This window comes from Haliaeetus leucocephalus, unplaced genomic scaffold (genome assembly GCF_000737465.1).
Source record: "Haliaeetus leucocephalus isolate CR32 unplaced genomic scaffold, Haliaeetus_leucocephalus-4.0 Scaffold162, whole genome shotgun sequence".
In the NCBI taxonomy this organism is placed as follows: Eukaryota; Metazoa; Chordata; class Aves; order Accipitriformes; family Accipitridae; genus Haliaeetus; species Haliaeetus leucocephalus.
The window spans coordinates 8,673,271-8,690,833 of NW_010972598.1; the positions used below are offsets into that span (position 1 = coordinate 8,673,271).

General features: G+C 38.3%; 1 protein-coding gene across 1 annotated transcript in view; it reads left to right on the forward strand.

The window, feature by feature from the left end:
* THBS2 (thrombospondin 2) overlaps positions 1-11,144 on the forward strand; it is a 31,318-nt gene extending 20,174 nt beyond the window's left edge. Inside the window, exons 14-21 of the mRNA XM_010562704.1 lie at positions 434-593; positions 2,053-2,171; positions 2,444-2,678; positions 5,775-6,002; positions 6,460-6,731; positions 7,685-7,782; positions 10,050-10,189; positions 10,891-11,144. Of these exons, the coding sequence (XP_010561006.1) occupies positions 434-593; positions 2,053-2,171; positions 2,444-2,678; positions 5,775-6,002; positions 6,460-6,731; positions 7,685-7,782; positions 10,050-10,189; positions 10,891-10,898 (1,260 nt within the window). The 3' untranslated portion in view covers positions 10,899-11,144. The remainder of the gene's footprint in view (positions 1-433; positions 594-2,052; positions 2,172-2,443; positions 2,679-5,774; positions 6,003-6,459; positions 6,732-7,684; positions 7,783-10,049; positions 10,190-10,890) is intronic.
* Positions 11,145-17,563: the final 6,419 nt, after the last annotated feature.

Sequence of the window (17,563 nt, forward strand, 5' to 3'; positions counted from 1 at the left end):
ACTAGTTTGTTCCAAAAAAGTCAGAGTATCATTTCTAACTTTTTCCAAAAAATACAGTATGCAGTTGAAGTTGGCCTGATTTTGCAACACGTTCTGATTTTTCTAAAAAACACATGTACCAGTGATACACTTTTGTTGAAATATGTGAGTACAGATCCAGTTTAAAATGCCTATTCCTCTCCTAGTGAGGTGTGGAACATGTTTCGTATGGCTTGTACAAAAACACAAAAGCAGACAGTGAGCCAGGCTGTCCAGATGCCATCTTGTTATCACTGAGATCTTCAGTGTAGGTACAGCTTGTCCATTGAAAAAATAGTGGATTAATAGTTTGATTTTGGCCTCTGTCCAAGATGAACAGGAGGAGTTATCACTTCATAGTATGCTCTCATGAGTTGTGATTTATGTTCTGAAATCTTCTATTTCTTCTTACCAGGACAACTGCCCTCTTCTGTTCAACCCTCGTCAGTTTGATTATGACAAGGATGAAGTTGGTGACCGCTGTGATAATTGCCCCTATGTGCACAACCCTGCTCAGATTGACACAGATAATAATGGGGAGGGTGACTCATGTGCTGTGGATATTGATGGAGATGGTATGCTTTCAGTTTTGAGAATTAAGTGCTGTTCCACAAGTACACTTTGCTTTATGTCCAGTAAAATGGGCTACCTGCTTTTATACATGGAACAAAATTGGGTCTAGCAGCTCAAAAATGCAGAAGAAAGGGAAGACAGGTTCATCTGTCCTGTGTAGTGTAGTTGTCCATAAAGTCCCTAAAGGATTACAATGGATATTATTCAAGTATAAATCACAGCAAGTCTTTTATCAGTGTAATCTTAAAAAAAATTCTTTCCTTCATCTGTGTTCCAAAGTAATCAGGGTCTAATATAACACTTCTGTTGCCTTTTTTTTTTCCTTTTTAGGGAGGGAAAAGAACATCAGAACATCTGTGCGGTTAAGACAATATCTGTAGGAAATTAATCTGCTTTTCTATGAATGTAATGCAAAGCTCACAGTAATCCAAATATACATTTTTTGTGTGTCTTAAAATATTATTAAAGGTGTTTATTTCATCTACCAGTACATGCCTATGTGACCCAGATTTGATCAGAATTAAGGAGGGGGAAAGCACTTAAATGTCTTTCAAAACTCATAACCATGCAGCATTTCAATTTATGAGAATCCAGAAGTATGAGAAGTTGAAGAAATCTAGTTTTGGATTTCTTTCAGTAACATTTTAAACTTTTGGATTGAAGTTCTGAACATTTTGAAGTCCTCTCATCCTTCTGATCATCACATTCTTAGTAATGCTCATGGTAGTTCTGCATTTGAAGAAAAACGTAGTCATGTGTTATTGGCTGAAAGATTATGCAAATACCCAGGGACCATATCATGTGGGAAAGGGTCCTTGTATCCTTTCCAGACAGACATGCCAACGTGGCTTGATTTTGTTTCTTTTCAACATATTATAGTTTTGAAGGAGATTGTTGGTTGTATAAGAAAAGCTTCCTGAGGAGGAACAGTTTCTTTTGAAAATTTGGCATGCTGTACAATAAATGATGCACATGTTCTAGTAAAATTAAATTATTTAGTGCTGAGGCAGCTGAACATTAATGCAGTTGTTGCTAAACAAAACTCTTCAGAAATTCCACCATGATATAGCTGTGCGTTCTATGCCATTACTTAGAGTGTGGGAAGAAAATCCAAACCAAATTATTTAAAAAGAAAAATAACCTGCCTCTTTATCTGTTATTCTGTGAAAGAGGGCTAAACTCTTAAGACATAATCAGCCCTTACTCTAGCAAAATTCCCTAGGAAAATACATATAGAAGACTTTATCATGGCAAGAAAAGTGGAATCGATACCATCATTTTTCTTTCTAATATTAGTCTTTTCACTATTTCATGTTGTAGCAATAATGTTGTAGCAGTCAGAAAGCCTATGAACCACTTAAGAGCTTTGCTTCTTTACTGGTGACTCCTGCAGTCTATGGTTGTCTGTGCTGGATGCTATATCATTCTGATTTCTTCAATCTTTTGGTTTTTTCCTTGCAGACATTTTTAATGAACGAGATAATTGTCCTTACGTCTACAACACAGACCAGAGTGATACAGATGGTGATGGAGTTGGTGATCAGTGTGATAATTGTCCGTTGATGCATAATCCAGACCAGGTAAATGTTAGAGATGGTTTTCTTAATGGTAGCATCAGAACAAGGGCAGAGGAAAGAACCCAGGAACTGCTATCAGTCCCTGTTTACTGTAGAGCTGAAGAGGTGGATCTGTATTGCTCATTTTCATATCTCAGGGTGTCAGATCTCAATGTATCAGAGAAGTCTCCAGAGAAGTCCTTGAAGAGAAGTGTTGAGAAATTAAGTACCAGGCAATCTGTACTTTTGTGTTCAGCAACAATAATAAATTTACTCTCTCAAATTTTTTGGGGTAGACTGATGCAGATAATGACCTCGTTGGTGACCAGTGTGACAACAATGAGGACATAGATGAAGATGGCCACCAGAACAACCAGGATAACTGCCCTTACATCCCCAATGCTAACCAGGCTGACCATGATAAAGATGGTAAAGGAGATGCCTGTGATCCTGATGATGACAATGATGGTGTCCCAGATGACAGGGACAATTGTCGCCTCAGATACAACCCTGAGCAGGAGGACTCTGATGGTAAGAACAATGTCATATGAATTTCATTTAGTTCTTAGTATCTGATTCTGATCTTGGAGTATTAACATCTGATGAAGAGAAAGATTTCAGATCAAACTGAGCTGCTTTTGACAGTTGAGACACCATGAACTTCAGTGGAACTGAACTGGCCAGTTTGGTCCAGGGTTAGAGCATTATGAAACCTCTTTGACAGGGGCTCAAACACACACATACTTATTTATAGAACACCTTTAACAACTTTAAAAATCAAAATTAAGTTTTGGGGGTTTTTTATATTTCTGATTTTCACTTTGTTGAAATATTACAGATCTGGGAAAATATTTCAAATAGCTTGAATTTCAGATGTCTTAAAAAATGAAAAATGAGCTGCTTTGCTTTCAAAATAAGTTATCTTCTGAAAACTAAAATGGAAAAAATTATGGTTTACTGCTCTGTTTTATTTTGAAAAACAGACTGTTTCTCCAGTTTTTTTAAGTCTAAAATTCTTGTTAATTTTTAACTATTTTTGTAAAAAAGATTCCTGAGCAGCTTTTCTCAAATTTGCTTTATAGGTAGCTTTAACTATGTCTTGACTATGTAAATGTTACAGTTTAAAACATGGATACATAGTTGTTCTTCAGTTCTGTGGGAAAATGTTGCTAGTCCCTCTCAAATCATCCTTCTCTATGCTTGGCAGTATTTCAAGAATGAAATAGTGATAGTTTCATAATCATAAATGTAATTTAGAAAACATTTATGATCCTTCAAAACCCACCATAATATATCTGTAAGTAATGGCACTTGCAATAAATACAGGTGAGCAATTTCTGTTCTGAGTTATAGAGCTTGCTGGAGTCATTCCATGGCTACGCTGGTGAAATTGAAAGCAGAATTTAGTACCTACACAATATGGTTTTATGCACATTTAGAAAGATAAAATCCTGAGCCCTGACTGATTTCCTGGTGAGACAACTGCTGGCAATAGGGAGTTTCTGGTTGGTAGTCAGTAGTAGTTCTTAAATTACTTAACCCTTCAATCCAATTATATATTTGGAATATCTTTGTACTTGCAAGTCCCTGGAGTAGCCCCTTAATTTCAGAAATATTCCAAAATAAGGGTGCCCCCAAACTGGGATAGTTTGTTATAGTCGTCTGTCACCTGGATCTTGCAAGGGAGACTGCATTTATGTATGGAGTAAGGATTCACAAAAAGTGTAAATTTAAACATTTTAGCCAGCTCATCACTATCATTAGTGACAGGTCCAACAGAAATCTTGGAAAAGTGATAAATAAAGCCAAAAGATGCTCCCATGCTCTTGAAGATGTGCGCTATAGCATATAAAGATGAGGCCCTGGAGAGAGCTGTTGGACGTGGCTGGGTAAACAAATGCTTTCTAACTTTCCTTGATAGGGAATCAATGTTGTCAGCAGCAGCTCAGTACCAAATGAACATCAGCAGGACTTTCAGTGAATAATTAGATTCTCCTGTGACTCAAGAATTACCTCTTTGATATTGGCAAAGGGAATAAAATTAGAAATTCATTCTCTTTTCTCCAATAAGTACTAAGACAAACAGGTGCAGGAGCACACAGCTGGTCAGGATTTGGAGTTCTCCATGGCTGATTGCCAGGGTGGAAAATGGGACCATTTTACCATGTATCTGAACTGCAGAAAGTCTTTGACATATTGGATACTTCAGCTTTCTCTACTTTTTTTTTTTTTTTTTGGCTGTTGCCTAAAACTCATTCTGCTTTCCTTTTGAAAGCTTCATACTTGGATAATGCTGTGCTGGTTAGGCATAGTAATGTAGCTTTCCATTTGTCTGTGAAGCATCTAGTAGGTCAGTATTGAATGAGCTGGATCATTGCTCTTTCCCATTGTGTTAATTCCCATATTCTTAGAGTGGTCACAAACACTTAAAAAAAAAGCAGATGCTCAGCTACATGAGGATAGAAACAAATTAGCTGGCAGTTCTGGCTTTACATTAGTACCCAGTGCAATATCCAGTGGTTTCTGTTGTAAAAGTCAGAGCCATTTGCGAATTTGTTTCTATACTTGTCTAGCCAAGTTTTTCTACTTTATTTTCAAGTGTTTTGTATGCCACTGAATAACAGTGGCATTGGCAATGAGGTTTGGTTTGTTTTTTTAGATGCCTCCTTTCACCACCTGCTATTCAAGGCAAGTCACATCTCCTGGTTTCTACCAATATTGAGGGTAAATTAAGAAAGGAAATTATTTTTTTAAAAAATATTGAGCATAGTAAAAGTGTTGAGCAGATGCACAACTGTGGCTGAGCTGTATGGACATATTTTTAGGCTCTCTAAAAAGCTTCTTGCAAGTCATGTAACAAAACTTAATATTTCCATTCCTCCAAGGCTAGTCCTGTTGGATACAGTATTTCTTTCTTTTTTCTTACATTTTTCTGAAGCACTACATTTCTTATAAGACAAATTGTTCTACCCACAAGTGAAAGAGGGACTAAGCACATATGCATATTTTACTGCAATACTGTCCCCACTTTCTTCTGACATAGAGGTGACACTTCTGCAATCTGAAGCACCTGAGATGTATTGTTGCTGAAGGAATCTTAAGACAGAGATAAAAGAGTCTGAAGAAAGTTTAGTATCTTCAATAGTATATAAGGATTTAGTAACGTGCAAGAACATTAAGATTTTAATGCTATTGTTTGAATTCATTTACACTGATCATATTAAAATGTGGTGTTGTATCCACATCTGGGACAATTCAAACTGAAAATGTAATACAAGCATTAGTGAATTACATCGATATAGCAAACTTCCAACTTTTCCCACCCCGATTCTAAAGCAGCATATAGACTGGGGCCAGATTGATCACTGTCATAAACCACCGACAGGACAGTTTTATTAACAACAATTTTGAACCCGATCTAAGTTGATGACTTCTTTCAGTCCTTACCAGCAACATTTCAAATGTACTTTCAGAGAATGAAGCTTTCTTTGGAGTGATTTGGAGCGTTCTTTGGGAAACAAGAGAATAACATATATGTATCATAAATTTCTTCCATCAGTGGGAGAGATGTTAGGAAGGCTGAACAAATTGCTAACAATTGCATTTGCTTATTCACATTGCTTATAGGTGATGGCAGAGGTGATATTTGCAAAGATGACTTTGACAATGACAATGTCCCGGATATTTACGATGTATGCCCTGAAAACAATGCCATCAGTGAAACTGATTTCAGAAAGTTCCAGATGGTCCCCCTGGACCCCAAGGGAACAGCTCAGATTGATCCCAACTGGGTTATTCGCCACCAAGGCAAGGAACTGGTGCAGACTGCCAACTCTGATCCTGGAATAGCCGTAGGTAAGTATTGGATGTCAGCTGTTGTCTATGGACAAGTAACCAGTGATCTGGTGATAAGGGAAGGGAAAAAAAAAAAAGGTAGATAAACACAGCTTTTTGGTGCTGCAAGCCTCGGACTGACACACAGGGACAGTGTACATGCCCAAATTAAAAACAGCGCAGTACTGTTTGCCTTTGACCATTCGTCTCATCACTGAGTGTAACACACAGAAGATAAGCAGAACTTGATATAAGTGCAGTGCCTACTGTCTCCAATGCCCCTTGTAAACAACTTCTCTCCAGAAGCGTCCATGTTATAGGTAGGCAAGTGTGACTACCTCCTCTCCTACAGGTAAGGAAACTGAAAAAGATAATTTATGACTGTTGGCAAAACTCAGGATAGAGCTGGGACTCTTGGGTGTGGGTGGACTGAACCAGCATTGTAACTCAATGGTTTGTCTCTTCCATCCTCTCCCAGGCTACGATGAGTTCAGCTCTGTTGACTTCAGTGGGACGTTCTATGTTAACACAGACCGTGATGATGACTATGCTGGCTTTGTGTTTGGCTACCAGTCCAGCAGTCGGTTTTATGTTCTGATGTGGAAGCAGGTCACTCAGACCTACTGGGAGGACAAACCCACTAGAGCTTATGGCTATTCTGGTGTGTCGCTCAAAGTAGTGAATTCAACAACTGGTACCGGTGAACACTTGAGAAATGCTCTCTGGCACACAGGAAACACCCCTGGACAGGTGAGAGATTTAACACTTCAGGCCAACAATGCATGGCTAATATTTTAAAAGGAAGGGAGGTGTCTTGAAAAGAATCTCCTTTCACACCTCAAATTTTTGCAGATGTTTATCAGCTTTTCTTCATTTCCCATATTACTGGTGTCAATAATAACATTTGCATTGTGTTTCAAAGAAAACATTACACGTATAAAAAATTATGAATGGAAAAAGTTACATGTATAAAAGGGAAGATGTGGTGTGGTCCAAAGAAAAAGGAGTGAGAAGTCTCAGTTATCCACAAATCCTTTGTGACCTCTATATTGGCACTTGCTTCTTTGGCATTCCAGCTTGTTTGAATTATACATGGTTTAGAGTTCAGTAACCAGTGACAGCCAAAGAGAAAAGAAGTGAAAACAAAGAGAGAAAAACTGCTGCTGTTCCAAATAGGGCCCAGCCATGGAAGAAACTTGTGCCTTTTGGAAATGAAGTTAGTGGGACTTCGCATGTGGATAGGAATTTCTCACTTTGGAGCTCCTTGCAGGAAAAGGACCTTTACTGAGTGCGAGAGATTTCAAGGAGCAGGCCACAGGCAATAACATCTGTGCAAGCCTCAGTCCCTCTCCTTTGGTGGAGGTGCTCATACAGATAGGAAAAGTAGCGTCGCCTCTGGCAGTGTGTGGGGGGGTGTGCAAACGGGCAGGACTTCCTAAAGGAAGTCAGGTTCGGTGCTGTGATGGTCTTTGGTGACTCCAGCTATGAAACTACAGATGAGTAACTGATCAATAATTTAAGACAGAAATTTTCATTGCTCTCAGCCTATAAAAGAGGTCTGCTGATCATACCATGTTAAACACTATTTTTGGTTCCATGCTCTGCAGCAAATAAGCTTTGGCTGCATGTACAGTTACTGTAGTGGATGTACAGTTACTAGAGCACAGTCTGTTTCTAATAAGGCATTTGTATTCCTACTGTAGGTGCGTACTTTGTGGCATGATCCCAAGAATATTGGCTGGAAGGATTATACTGCTTACAGGTGGCATTTGATTCATAGGCCTAAAACGGGATTAATAAAGTAAGAAATGTTTCTGCACCTCTATATTTTCTAGTAGCAAAACTAAGAGCTATGTTATCAGTTTCTTTGTTAGTTCTGATAATGATACTTGTGTGACAGTTTGTTCCAATAATTTGGTGACATTTTGTCTTCTTTAGAATAAGATATTTTCCTTTTCAGATGTATTTAATGTAGTCTGGATAGTTCAATATTTACATCAGCTAAATATTCTTAAATTAAAGAAAAAAATAAAATTCTTTCTCAATAGCTCTTCTGTAAAGGGACCAAAAATTCCTAAGCAAAACTCAAAGCAAGATTAGAACACGAGATTCCTCCCCAGCCTCTGGAATTTGAATGAATGAAATTAATTAGAAACATCAGAATTGCCACAGGGAAGTAGGCCAACGGCCTGTCTACTTCAGCATCCTGTCTCCCATAGTGGCTTATCCGAGATACTGCAGAAGTATCCATGAGCACATCTGTAATGCACACAAGGAGTTATGGTGTATGACTTCCCTTAGAGCCCAGCTGTTTATCTGATGTTCCAAAGAATGAGCATTAACTGTCCATGTCAATTTTATCTTCTACTAACTACTGTAACTGTAAAGGATGTTTTTCAAAGGGCAGAGTCTGACCTTACCTCTTAAGGTCTTGTTTGTGCTTATGAGCAGGGGAGTTTCACTTGGCTGTGAAAGACAAAAGGGTAGACAAATTTGGATAGACTAAGTTACTAAGTTATCTGTTTCTTGGAAAGAAAAGAGTTTCATGCATCGAAGTATTGCAGTGCAAAGCATTGACTGTTACAGGTCAAAAGGAAACTTGAGTTTTTCGTTTGTGATGCTGTTACCTGTATCTTCCTTTGCAGGAATCTACTTAGTGTCAGGCAAAGCATGTTTCAACTAGTATCCCATTAGATTAATCTAGCATGACAAATTCTGTGGTCCAGGGCATTAAATTCCTTCATTCTTCAGGGTGTTTTTATAGAAAATAAATAAATAAAATCAATGGCTTCATGTCTATATTAGTGAAACAATTTTATTTGTACAGAAATAGCAATTTAGTAGTAACATGATTAGAGCTGCCTAATTTTTTGGGGTGGAATGAATAATTTATTAAACTCTTCCCATACGTTTTAGGTTCTTGAAATTTTGAGAATTATGTTAAACAGGGTTACGTGAACCTGTCGTTCTTTTTGCTTTTCTTATTACCATCGATGAAATACTGTTTTCAGGGAGCAGTTTCATACTTGTTTTTAGGCACCTTTCAGAAAATAAAACACTTCAAGGTAGAGCAAGTGCTGGACGTGCATTTCTGCCTAAGTAGAAATCTGTCCTGAACCCGTGAGTTATAGGAAGTTGCTCAAGTGTGTTCATCCTCATGTGAAACCATCCTGCTTTGTATAACTCATGTATTGTCAACTGAAGCAGGACCATAATCCCTTCCTCCAGAGACTGCTTTAATTAACAGACTATAGAGTCATTTCTCATTTGGCCCAAAAGCTATTTTAAGAGACTGAGAGCTGAAGAACTTTGACTATCTCAAGGTCTCCCTTGAGAAGTAGAGAATCCAAGTTCAAGGAAGGGTAATCTATCTGATAGAGAAGGAAAATGAGGAGGCATCTTTAGAGGTCTTTTGGCTGTAGGGTGGATGCCTGAAACACTACCAAAAAAAACCCCCCCACCACCCCTAAAAACCCAAGTTCTCCTTCTTTTCCAATTTGTTATTAGTCTAGCTGTTTGTGTCCAAATCCTTCCAGCTTTCATTAAGCTCTTAAAATGTCTGAAATTGAGATTCAGCATGGCTCCAATTAATGTTTTGTTTGACTCTAAAGGGAAGGTTCTTCCAATTTCTGATGTTGGCCCTTGCACCTAAAGATAAATAAATCAGCCGTTCACACAGCTATAATGACGATTTTGCTAAGTGATGTGGCGAGGTCTTGTGCTAACCTCTGAGTTCACAGGGACGGGGGCTTATCAATGAATGCTAGTACATGACATAGTTCATTCCAGGAGACATGACTGTTCTAAATAAAGAATTGGGAAATCTTTTGCAGATGGTGTGCATAAAATTACTTATGGAACAGCTCCACTGCTTCTGATTAATGTGTTATGGCTGCCAGCCAGGTGGGCGTGAGATACAGATGAGAAGTGATCCTTACAATGAAGTTGGGTTTTCTGATGCCTTCTTAAAATTAATTCTGTTTCAGTTCTTGGGAACCATTACCAGCCCTTAGCACTGGACACTGCGTTATCCTCCTTGTCTAATTTAAATTATCCTCTTCTTTACAGAGTTTTAGTGTATGAAGGGAAACAAGTCATGGTGGATTCTGGACCAATCTATGATACAACCTTTGCTGGTGGACGATTAGGTCTTTTTGTCTTCTCTCAAGAGATGGTCTATTTCTCTGACCTCAAATATGAATGCAGAGGTTAGTTACAGAAAATACCTGGAAAATGCTGAAGCCTTTGATAAGCTGTGGAGCAAGCATGAAATATGGAAATGAAAAGTATCCTCTAGTCACAGAAAGCAATCTGTAATATCAAAGCATGGAGTAAACCTTGATTTGTTGAAATACCATGAATGCCCTTTGCCCCTATAGTAATCTCAATTTGAATAACAAAACCCAGATGTTTAATACTACCCACCTGGAAAAAATGAGATAGAAATAAATCTCTGAGTGAGATATGCACTTAGAATTCTGTCTGTATATCCACTTTCCTTTGTAGGCTATTTGAGTGTGTCCTGCGGGCAGAGAGCTACTTCTGGATCACCCCTCTTTCAAGAGGCATGAAGGAGAGAGCAGATATTTTTAATGAGCATGTCTGTCTATAGTGCCTTGTCCAAAATGTTCTGAAATACAGAAAATGCTTTCCCAGGTTTTCTTACGTATGATTTTTTTGGTATACATTTAGATACACAGGTGCACATACACATATGTGTGTGCCTCTAGCTATATAGGCAGATATCTATTTTTATATAAACGTCCTCACATTTGTAGGAGAATGCAGAATGGCAAACATTGTGCTGCATCCCTATACTGTGTCATGATGGAGCTCTGTTCTTGTGTGACTGACTTTCTAACAAAATAAGACAACCACAATTAATATTGTTTTTTCTCATTTCTTTCAGATGCTTGAGCAATGGTTGCTGCATTACCAGCAAAGTACTGTAAATGCTATGCAACCTAGACACCTCAGTACATCCTGGTACTCCCAGTTTCTATTTTTGTGTACCTCCTGTCCTCTGTCCTCGTGCTCCACTCACCAGGTACCTCCCTGCTGCCAGGAGTGCCTCAGCCATCCCTCCACCCAAGTGCCTTCTCACAGCCAGGACTAATGAGACCTAAACGTGAGCGTCCGACCCACCACCGAAGCAAAAGCAGATTGATATATTAGAACACTTTTGTAGAGTGAAAACTTAGCAAAACATGTTTGTTTGTTTATTTGTCTTTTTTAAGGAATGACGTTTACATATAAAAATGTAATTACTTAATGTATTTATATATATATGGAGAAAAAGAGGGGGGTGATGATTATCAGTCATTGTCTTTAAGTGAGGAAAAATGTGTTTGAATAACTTTTTAGGTGTATGGTTGACACTTCCGTGCTCTGATCAGGACTGGACTTCAGTAACACAAAGCCTTTGGGTCTAATTTTAGCAAAGTAATGGAAGGCCACGCCAACAGTATCTATATAACAATGAAAATGCCTTTGGTTAATAAAGTAAAGACCAATTATGAACGCTTCTTGATCCAAAAAGATGTTCTTTAGCTTATGAGGATGCTCGTAATAACACCTGTTAAAATTAACAGCTGGTAGAAATGTCAGATTTGCAACCTAAAGCATTGTCTAGTAGACATTCAGGCCAAATGGAACTGAACTAGAAACTCCTATGTGAAAGGAAAGAGTGACTCATTTAAACATCCAAAGCTATTGCTATTGTCTGACTTTCAAAAAATTATTTCCAGTTGTTCTGTTTCCATCATATTTTGCATTCCCTTGTAATAAAGAATATACCATGACCATGTGGAGCAAAAAAAACCTGAACCACTTTCCCACCTCTGCTGCAAAAAGCACTTTGACATCCTGAATCCTGATGTGGGTTTTTGAAAAGGTGGCAACGCCACTATTACTTAATTTGGTAACGTAGGAATTTAAGGTTCCATTTATAAATATTTTGTTAGTATTTATTATGATTATCACACCAAGCTCCCTTCTCTGATAATTTATTTTAAAGCATGTCATATAATGCATCAGTAATACATTCACAAATAATGATATTTTAAAGCTATTTTTAAAAGCATATCACAATATGTAGATATTGTCAAAGCATGGTATACACTTAAGTAGAGTTTCATGGGTTATATTCATGTATGCTTTAAAGTCAAATGAATAATAATAAGGAATTTATAAATGGAACCTTAATATATATCCAGTTACCCTAATTTTAATATTTTGTATTGTTACCTATGTCTGCTGTATATAGAACTTCTTAAATAATGCTGAAGGGATACCAGTGTTTATTCTAAACAGATACAACAGTTACTCAGATATACAATAGTATAAACATGTTTAGCATTTTTTTTGTTTTGTTTAAGTTGTATGAGCTTTGTTCACAAAAAGAACACACGCTGGTGTGCTTTTGTTCATAGATGGGTTAACTGATGGAATAATACAGTACCTCTGCCTTCTTACAGGGCACAGTGAGCTAAATGTTGAATCAACTTTTTCTCCCTTGAAATAGATTTTGTTGCTATATTCATTAGAAGAGAATCCACAGTTGCTGGCTTTATTGCACATTTTATAGTGTTCATATTATCAAATCTTTTTGTTTTTGTTTTTGTTTCAATTTTGTTTAGTTTCTGGTTTGTGTTTTGGTTTTTGTTTGGTTTTTTTTTTTCCAGATCCTCTTCATGAGGTTTTTAAATGTTTCAGCTTCTTACTTTTGGTGTTTCAAATTGTATCCCCAAGTCCCAAGCAGAAGGGAGGGTGACTTCATTAAATGTAATGATTGTAATGGCTGTGTAGGGTTTTTTGTTTTGTCAGAGAGAGACATCAGTGTGGGGATGAAGATGTTAATATTTGGACTGTATCATAATTTTCCTATTCTATGTAAATTATTTATGATGTTTTTAAATTTCTTTTTCATTTTTTTCCTTGCAAGTGTGTGTGAGAGAGTGAGATCAATGAAATTTCATTTTGTTTTGCCAAAGATTGTAAATAATTATTTATTTGTTTACATGGACGGAACTTTATCATTTAACGTCCTGATTCATTTAGTCAGATCCTCATTTATATATATATATATATTTTAAGAAATTAATGATAGGAAATAAACTGTAAAAAGGTTTTATAAACAAAATTCTCTTTACCTTTTTTATAGTTAAAATGTTTCTTTAAAGAAAAGATTCCATTCCCCAAAGCCCTCAGTTAAATAAGCCTCTTGCCTTGCTATAAACCAGTCCATTTCAAGCAAACCCAGAAATCTGTTGCTTGGTTACAGATCACCAACTGTCTGCTAAGGTTGTAAACAACAGGTTTCCTAGTCTCTCTGACAAGACCTCATTCTCCATGAAGTCTTTATCTGGCAAACTATCCCAAGTTTTATTTATGGCATTACAACTGAGAAATTTTGGTCCTGCTTCTCTTTTTTTGCTGGACTCCTACACACGGTGCCTGTATTGTGTCTGAACAAATACACGATCCTGTTCTGTACCTGCTTTTGCTGTGAGTCCCATCTGAGTCGCTGGGATTTGTTGGTGTGAGCGAGGATTGCCTCCCTGCTGGAGAATTTCAGGAACCGGTGAATCGTCCGTCACTAACCAAACAGAATAAAATACAAGACAAAATTGCTAGCGTGAGAGATCTTTGCCATCAGTATGAACTGGTCGCAGGGAGGGGAATTTGAATTGGATTAGGAGAAGTAAGAACGCCCAGCATGCCAAAATGCCAGTTTTGAGGTGTGAACTCAAGTCATATTCTCTTATAAATATCCCAACTATTCACTCTTCTTGGCCTTACAAATATCCCAGCTATTTGATTTCCTTGGCTTTTGGTTCCAGTGTGAGTACTCAGAACATGACACAAGAAAGCCGTATAGTCTTCAGCACAATCTTTTGGTGAGTCCTTGAAAGTAATACAAATATTCAGTTTTGTAGAGAGTTGGGTCGCTTGCTTCTATTTATGCTGCGAGGACATCAATGATTAACGTTCTTCAGGTAACAGGGTGATCAAGATCTTGTTACCTGCGTTCTCAAGAGTCCCATTTAAATCTCTGGTTGTGATCTGCAAAAGAGTTTTGAGCATGAACACTTAGTGATGATGGGAAGGAAAAAAATACATCCCTTCATGGCAACCAAACAAAACCCTGGAAAATGGACCCAGGGAAATAAAATGACTGGAAACGTGAAGCCATAACAGCAGCACTTCAGTACTAGTACAGGGTCTTGAAGAAAAACAGAGAGGGAAGGACCAAAAAAGCAAATACTATGCTGTGAATGAGCAGGCTCACCTAAAGCAGTGACATCCTCTGACCTCTGTCCATTGTTCTAACTACAGGCTTTTGAAGGTATTCAGGGATATTTGAGTAATTTGGGAAAAAGACATATTTAAAAATTTTGCAGCCCCTGCCCTGCTGGTTCCCAGAGAGGTACGCGTGTGGAAGAAGGCAGCCTGAAATCTCTGCAGAGAGGCTGGTTTCTCATGAGGGGAAGCAGAGCAGGCGCTGATCCTGCCAGTGACTCCAGCGTGACACTGGGCAGAATATTCTTCATTTCCCTGAGCATCAGGTTCCCATCTACTAGAAGTCAATGATAAATTTCCTCCCCTTTACAAAACTTTTGATAAGTTTTATGTATCCTATTGTTTCTGGACCAGCCAAAAACCAGGAAATACTGAAATCCTGAACTCCCCCTGAAATTTAAGTTCAAATGAGACTTCTTGACTGCATTTAAAACATGGTTTTTTCGGATAAGCTTTGGATAAGCCTCTGAATTCTGAAAAGTTAAGCCGAACTCCCAGCATTTAAGGATTTGTCTGTTGTAAGAGTAACACCTTTACCATGGTTTCTTCTAGAAAGGAAGGGAAAAAAACCACCCAAGGATTATACCTGTGATTTCGCACATCAGGCAGCCCAAGTATTAGCATCATGAGTGCTAACATCTGTGTCTACTCCTCGCTAGCTACACAATGGCAGTAGAAGCTGAACAGACTCTCGCAGTCAGTGGGCCAATTCCTCATCTTGGTCAGCTCAGTGGGGGTTTTGCTGTGGACTTGATGTGATGTCTGGATGAGATTCAGGGTTCGGCTTGTGCTGCAAACGTCCATAGAGGAAGAGCTCTAATGCTCACATGGGAACATCTGCTCTCTAAAGGCATTTGAAAAATAACTAACGATGTAATAACTTGGCACGGTGGTGTTCCCAATGTGGAGAAGACCACCCTTGTAGATCAGGAAGGGGGACTTCGAAGCAAAAGAAACCTGGGACTGATTAAACCAAAGGTCCTTCTAATCCATTATCCTGCTTCTTGAAAGCTGCCTGTACCAAGTGCGCCAGAGGAAGGTGTAAAATCTTTATCACTAAAAATCATACATCAGCATACCTAAAAGGGAAAGATCACTCCTAGCCCCAGGTGGTTAGTGGGTGGTTTCTGCCCTCGTACCTGCATGGCTTCTTTTGCTTTAATGTAACTGCAAATATTCCTGTTATTCATATAAAGATCTCGGGTTTTTAATCCCACTTCTCGACCTCTTGAGAGTTCTGGAGATTGCTTATACACGATATACAGTAAAAATTTCCTTTTACCAATTTCAGGTCTGTTACTGTTTAATTTCATTGACAGGCTTTACTTCTCACAGACTTTGGGAAGGAGTGAATAGTATGTATTTCATCATAAAACTGCATGTTACAAGAAAAAAAAATTCTGCCTTGCTTTTACTGCTTGTGTGCATGTGTCTGTAATGGGTTCCTGCAGTACATCAAAAGTAGAAGAATTTCCTCTGCTTGCTGAAAAGATCAGCTGTCGTGTTGCAATTCTGTTTGGGTACAGGATGCTACCCATGGTTATGGCTTTCTCCAAGGCTCTCTGTCTAGCTCTTGCATTGACATGTCATGTATGTGTGCGCGTGCACACACACACACAGATCTACGTATTTTGCAAAGGATACATGTAATTCTGTGTTTGTCTTGTTCTTAGTGCTTTCCCTAGCCATCTGCTACTGGCCACACTTGGAATCAGGCAAATGATTTGGACAGATCTTTTGCAACCTTTTATCCTATCAATGATCATTGATCATTACCTGTTCATCTTGATATTTGTAGGGCTAGACGTGAATGTATTTGGTGTCGTTCCTTTAGAAGCAATTGACTTTCTTTTCAGACATCTTCTGGACTCTTTTCAGCACTGCTGAATGCACTGGTCTCTGGATGCTGGAGGCATGCATTGCAAATCACACTTCAAATCATAGCAACAGCTGTAATAAGGTAACTTTTAACTCAGAAATTGGTTTTAGTCATTGAGATTACATAGTCATGCAGTAACTTTTAGGGATACAGTCTTGACTAGATCTTGACTCCCTTTGTGAGCTGATTTCCTCTCTAAATCATGCTGACACAAAAGAAAACAAGGGAGAGGGTGGAAAGCTGCAGGCACTGTCAGTGGCTGCAATGGATAATTTTTCACCAATGTGAAGAAAATGAAACCCAGAATTTTCAGTTTCATGTGAGGCAGGTTTCTCTCAGATAGTCTTCTGACTGATCATTCAATCCAGTTTTCTTCCTGGAGCTGCCACTGCTCCTGCTGTCTTCAAAGTAGCAACAACATCCAATAGAAATTTTAGGGATGGATCTGCCCATCATAAAGAGATGATGATTCAAGATATGAAAAACCAGTATTTCAGCTTGCTTTAACAGATATTCAGGAGCAGTGACTACCAATTGTTAAGACATTCCTTGCTGGTGAGACTCAGGTACTTCAGAGCTGGAGCGTGGAGCCTAAGCAAATTAATCTGTCCTGATTGCTGAAGATTCAGCTGCGGTGTCTCTGCTCGAGGATTTTGCAGTCAGAAGTAAAGGACCACCCAGCTGGTCATGGATGTAATCCAGTGGGTTTAACTATACACAGTAACTCAGCCTTGATTCTGAAGAAGTGGGGGCAATGTCTAGAGCTGAAACCAGTGACATGTGGAACATCACTAGCTTTCTCCAGTGAGATTCAGTTACAAAGGTATTGGCAATCACTGCTCTAGAAAACAGCACTTTTCCATTTAAAGAAAGAAGTTCCAATGTTTATAAAGGAGATCAGGAGCAGGGAGAAAACCAGAATGTTGTTAAATGCTCAGGTTAAGATTTGCACAATTTTCAGAGAAATGGAGCATCCATTGGCAGTAAAATGGCAAGAGACCACATTCTTGTTTTTTTTAGAACTCTTGTTTTCGAACTAATGGCTACTTTAACAAGTGACCCAGGGATTTAATATTATCTGAGTTTATTAGTAAGACAAATAATATTTCTGGAATATTTTCAAGGGGGGGGACAGAATATTTACTATATTGCATTTGAAAATGCGTGGATAATATCCACTATTCTGCAGTGGTTGAAGGGCCTTCCATGTAAAATCTTTTCAGCTCTTAGGGTTTTTTTTGTTCCGTTTCCATCTTCGGTAACTTTTTGTGGATAAAAATAACAAGCTGATTTTTGTTATTAGCAATCATTCTTAACTGCATGGAAGACCTGATGCCTGGTTAAGTTTTTACTGAAATCATATGTCTAGGAAAGGAAAGTTCTAGCCAGAATCACTTCTTTC